Source organism: Pinus tabuliformis, chromosome 1_2 (assembly GCF_031772625.1).
Source record: "Pinus tabuliformis cultivar Carrire ecotype Pingquan chromosome 1_2, CPIR1, whole genome shotgun sequence".
In the NCBI taxonomy this organism is placed as follows: domain Eukaryota; kingdom Viridiplantae; phylum Streptophyta; class Pinopsida; order Pinales; family Pinaceae; genus Pinus; species Pinus tabuliformis.
Window position 1 is genome coordinate 888,048,818 of NC_142298.1, and position 5,427 is coordinate 888,054,244.

Consider the following 5,427-nt stretch of genomic DNA (forward strand, 5'->3'; position numbering starts at 1 on the left):
CAATGGATAGATTTGAACTTGGAGATTTCAATCTTGACTTTGAGAGCAATTGTAAATGCAATTCAAGAGAGCAATTGTAATTGCAATTGCTTTTTGTCTCGATGCTATTTACGTGCAGGGAAATGCCTCTTCCTATCTATGGTTGGACAGAAGCATCCAGCATAGTTGACGGGGATGTACAACCCTAAATGCAGACAGCTAGACAAAGAGGTGGTCTAATACCATGGGATCAGCGCCAGTCTTGCAAAACATATAGAAAGACTATGACATGGAGGGCAATGCACAGATTTAATTCCTATAATCACGATAACCAAGTAATGAATTTTTTGCTCCATGGTCACCGCCTTGTACTCACCAGACAAGTTATGCTCGCATATATCAAGAAAAACATAGACATCTATCTCTTTCTTCTATTATTTTATTCCTAATCCAGATGATTCCAGGTAATAACATGCCAATGAGCTGTATAGAAGCATTTCAATGGCACCCTTCTAGAGGAAAATAGTAAAATTGTCGACATGACAGTTTAAGATATTCACTACTCCATTGCCTTGCAGCTGGAAACCCGCCACCCAATTCTGGAAACCGTAGAACCAACTCAGGGATTATGTAATTATATAATCCGGTAATAGAAGATTAATGAAGGCTAACGAAGGCTCACATTGCGCACAGGAATGATGAGAATGGATTCGTGCATTTTTAGGGTTTTGGTTGCAGTAGCTTCTGCGACTGTTTTTGCAGTCGTCATAGTCATGAGAGTCATAAGCTTTGTATGGTGGAAGCCTCGGCAAATAGAAATGCATTTCGAATCACAAGGAATCCGTGGTCCTCCGTATAAATTATTGTTGGGAAATGCAAAAGAGATGATGAAGATGATGCAGCAAGCGAGTTATACGACAATGGACTTTTCACATGATATTCTTCCTAGAGTTCTCTCATTCTACCATGAGTGGACCAAAACGTATGGTACGTTATTTTATCAATCGTCGAATTCTACTGTTTTCAAGGTTTCAACATGTATGAGACGCCTCTAAGCAGTTGTTTCTTTCAATACAATGGTTTTATTTACAGGTTGCATGTTCTTGCTCTGGTTTGGCCCTATTGCGAGAATAAATATTACAAACCCTGAGCACGTTAGAGAGATTTTGTCTGTCAAATTTGACGATTATGAAAAGACAGACGCTCATGCAATTGTTAGGAAATTGGAAGGGGATGGGCTCTTGAACTTGAAAGGCAAGAAATGGGTTCAGCACAGAGGAATCATAAACCCTGCTTTCCACATGGAACATCTACGAGTAATTATTATCTCGACTATGAATTCTGTAATGCTTTCTTAGGTTTACGAATTACATATGTAGACTAAATCCAAGGACACTAATGTATCGTACATCATCGCAGGCCTTGATTCCAGTGATTGCTGAAAGTGCAACAATTATGTTAAACAAATGGGAAAGTTTGATCGAATCAGGAGTAAATGAGATAGAGGTGTCCGAACAGTTTCAAATTCTCAGTGCAGATATGATTGCACGAACAGCTTTCGGCAATAGCTATGAGGATGGAAAGCATATATTTAACATGCAGTCTGAACAGATGAGGTTTGCTGCAGAAGCCTTTCAAAAGGTTATTCTACCCTTTTCAAGGTGAGATAATATTCCAAATGTCAATTTGCAAAAACCCAATTTAGAGAGTGTTCAGTTCATAAATAGTTTCTATATTATTACCAACTAGTATATCTTCCCGAGAATTTCCACTGCTTGTATTCATTGCACAGAGTTTGCATTGCAATGGTTGCTAATTTAGAGAGAGTTCGGGTTGTCAATAGATTCCTGCCGTTACCAACTGACATATCGTCCAAATAATTCCCACTGTTTGCGTTCATCTCACACAGTTTTCCAAGCTATCTTAAAAATTGCATATTTTCAGCTTAACCACAATCCATTAAAAATAACTCCAAATGCAAATTTGGTTTTCTTAGACTCTTGATGCGTAGAAGTATGCGCATTTTACTGTCCACATTTGCATGGCTTTTAGAGTTTTCAAATATCAATTGGTTATGAAGAGATGCATGGTGCAGTAATTGCCATTTCTTTAGTCTTAATGCGTAGAAGTGATGCGCATTTTACTGTCCAGATTTGCATGACTTTAGAGTGTTTAAATATCAATTTATTATGAAGAGATGGATGGTGCAGTTATAATTGGATATCCAACAAATTTTGTGAACATGGTCGTGTAAGTGTCTTATATATATAAGAGAAATAAGTTGTCTCATGTATATATATGAGAGATAAATTAAGAATGCAGGTTTTTATGATTCGTGATTTTTATAAATATTTTGATATGGAAAATATTTTTTGATATGTGATTTTTCAGGAAAATGTTTTTAAAAATAAGTCAAATTCATTAATTTTCTCGTTTCTTCAAGCTCACACCACACATAAAAACAACTTGGTGTAAACGACTTAGCTTCTCTGAACCCAAAAAGTACTGGGTACTGAGCTGCATAATTTCAGACCTAAACCATAAGAAAACAGGTTTCAAAAGAATAATTAGCAGTAGCTATTTATATTTTCATGGTGATACAAAAACCATCGGTAGAATGTCATCATGTTCTGATGACAAAACAAGGCCCAAGTTTTCAATGAATTTAGTAATTTAACTAATTTGACCTCGTTCTATTTCGAGTCTTATACTTGTGATTTTCAGAGGCCTGATTGTAAGTAGGATATATTCCTGATATACGTAATAAGTAATAATATTCGGTCATCGCTGCCTAATTTTCAGTTTTTGTAGGTAGCTGCAATTAGATACTTACGTGGCTTAGTTGTAAAATCTGTTGCAGGTATTTTCCAACGAAAAATAATTTATATAAATGGCGACTGGATAAGGAAATTCGAAGGTGTATGACCAACTTGATTCAACGTCGGGAACAGGAATCAAGAGCTGGTACTGATCTGCTGGGGCTCATGATAAACGCTAAGGGCAATATGAATAGTTCCTCTGCTCTCAAAATTGACGAAATAATGGAGGAGTGCAAGACTTTCTTCTTTGCTGGAAAACAAACAACTTCGAATATGCTAACTTGGACCATGGTTCTTCTAGCAATCCATCGTGAATGGCAAGAAATGGCTCGAAAGGAAGTTCTGGAGGTCTGCGGGCAAAATATTCCTGACAGAAACGCAGTGGGCAAACTTAGAATTGTAAGATACTCCTATCTTTAATTTTCGTGTATGCTGTTGTAAATAGGAGTACCACCTGTCTAAATACCTAATAACTGTGTCCCCATTCAGTATTGAAATTCTCTCAGTCTCATAATCTCGGATTTAATCTCAGTTGGTCAAATTCTTATTGCCCTTAAAGTTAGGCCTTTATAGTGTCGGTGAACCACTGATGAGGTTGTGAACCTCCCAATTTTACCACCCATGGGGATTATGAGCCTCCCAATTTTAAGTTGGTAGAGTTCCTATTTCCCTTGAAGTTAAGACTTTATAGTGCCGGTGAACCACTGATCTGGATTGTGAGCCTCCCAATTTTACCACCCACGGGGATTATGAGCTTCCCAATTTTAAGTTTTGTATGCTACCTTGAGCAGGAATTTGATGAGTACAATACTGAATTGAGATTATGGTTTCAACCCTTATATTGTCTATTGTTATTGACCCATGTCTATTGTTTTCTCTTTTGATTTTTTCAGGTTGACATGATTGTAAAAGAGTCTCTTAGGCTGTATCCGCCAATAGTCGCTTTGATCAGAAGAACTAATAAACCCATGACGCTTGGAAAGCTTAATCTTCCACAAGGGATGGAGTTAATGATACCGATTTTGGCAATTCACCATGATCAGGCCTTGTGGGGTGACGATGTGAACCAATTTAATCCTCAAAGGTTTTCTAAGGGAGTTGCGCAGGCTGCAAAACATCCACTGGCATTCATTCCATTCGGGACTGGTCCGAGGACGTGCATAGGGCGGAATTTTACTATGTTGGAAGCCAAGGTGGCTTTAACCATGATTTTGCAACGTTTCTCTTTTGATATTTCTCCTTCTTACAGGCACGCACCCACTGTGCTCATGATGCTTCACCCCCAGCATGGAGCTCAAATCATATTCCGGAAGTTAGGGTAATGAACAAATGGAAATGTACTGAGTTTTTGCTTGCCTTGGTTACGATGCTGTGGAGTTCTCGTGAGGCATCTTCCGAAACTCGATTTTATATTACCATGACCTATAGACATCAAGGTCTAGAAAACTATGATTTAGATTAGGAAAATCAATATTTTTGGTTGATAGTGTGTAATAGGAACAATGAAGCATCCGGCTCCCTTTGAGAAAACATTTCGTCCCATGGTCGTCTATCTGAAAGGTGACAGTTATTGGGATCACCCATTGAAAGAAGTCTAATTTTTTTTTTTGAAGGATGCACCGAATGAGTTGGCATCCTGATCATCTAGGGTTTTGGGTTTATTTAACCAGTAGTCTGCTGTCTTTTTGCCCTGAAAATCATGGAAATTCTGGCAATATTTTGATAAATCAGGTAAGGATTTTTGTAAGTCAAAGTTATAGTGGTCAAACTTCAAAATTTATAAGGTTTTTGATGGTGCTGAATTCATTTCTATTATAAAAAACATGATTCAAACACTGCTATGTAAAAGTATTTTAAGAAGATTCTACCACTTAAATTTCTTGAAATTTTTTTACCCATTGGCTTTTGACAAGCAGGACAAATCCTCAGCCCGGCTAGACGACGCCTTTTTTTAATGTTCTACCTTAGAGCCGCACGTGAATATGTATTAAAAACAAAGCATTGTTTCACCCCCATTAGGGCTCTTCTTTGTATCTGTCCCTATGGAGGTATGCATTATTTGTATCTGTTTACGGAGATGTGTGCAATCTATGTACGGATTCCCTATCGTCTTGGGTTTGTTTTAACACAATGGAAGCTCCTGTATGTACTTGTTTCCATGGGCGTGTGCATTTTAGTATTTGTCTACGGGGATGTGTGCATTCTCTGTATCCGTTCACTCTATTGGTTTATGTGTTTCAGTGCATGCGCGCGTGAACACAACATATGTTTAGCACTTGCTATGTGTATTATGTCTCGAACTATTCGGCATTTTCTTTTAATCCCATGTTCGCATTTTATAATTCAGAGCATGTTACTGTCCGCTACATGTTTTTATTATTAGAACTTTCTACTTGAAATTGTAACTTTGGAATTCCAATTTTTTTTTTAATAGATAAGATTGTCGGGGCATGGTACTACACAGTCCATGTCTTGATCATTATTGGAACTCTCTGATAGAAATGAAAGGCAACATTAAACAAATATGGCGACTTCAACATTATCAAACTCTCCCTGCATTCCAGTGGTGTCACTATTGCGTGTAAATTCTAAAGACTCGATTCTCGAGGATACTTTACTCTTTCTCACC

The 5,427-nt window shown here is 37.6% G+C and overlaps 1 protein-coding gene across 1 annotated transcript; it reads left to right on the plus strand.

Moving 5' to 3' along the window:
- The first annotated feature begins 677 nt into the window (after positions 1–677).
- LOC149208795 (cytochrome P450 734A1-like) lies at positions 678–4,387 on the plus strand. Its single transcript, XM_089394150.1, has 5 exons — positions 678–966; positions 1,072–1,295; positions 1,399–1,640; positions 2,840–3,197; positions 3,692–4,387. The coding sequence occupies exons 1-5, from the start codon at positions 678–680 to the stop codon at positions 4,118–4,120; spliced, it is 1,542 nt and encodes a 513-aa protein (XP_089250276.1). The 3' UTR covers positions 4,121–4,387.
- The last annotated feature ends 1,040 nt before the right edge of the window (positions 4,388–5,427 follow it).

Bases quoted from the DNA above. Each gene is read 5' to 3' on its own strand.
- LOC149208795 (XM_089394150.1), top strand. From the start codon at position 678: ATGAGAATGGATTCGTGCATTTTTAGGGTTTTGGTTGCAGTAGCTTCT. The intron at 1,296-1,398 runs GTAATTATTATC...ACATCATCGCAG, and splicing joins TCCACATGGAACATCTACGA to GCCTTGATTCCAGTGATTGC. The intron at 1,641-2,839 runs GTGAGATAATAT...AATCTGTTGCAG, and splicing joins GTTATTCTACCCTTTTCAAG to GTATTTTCCAACGAAAAATA.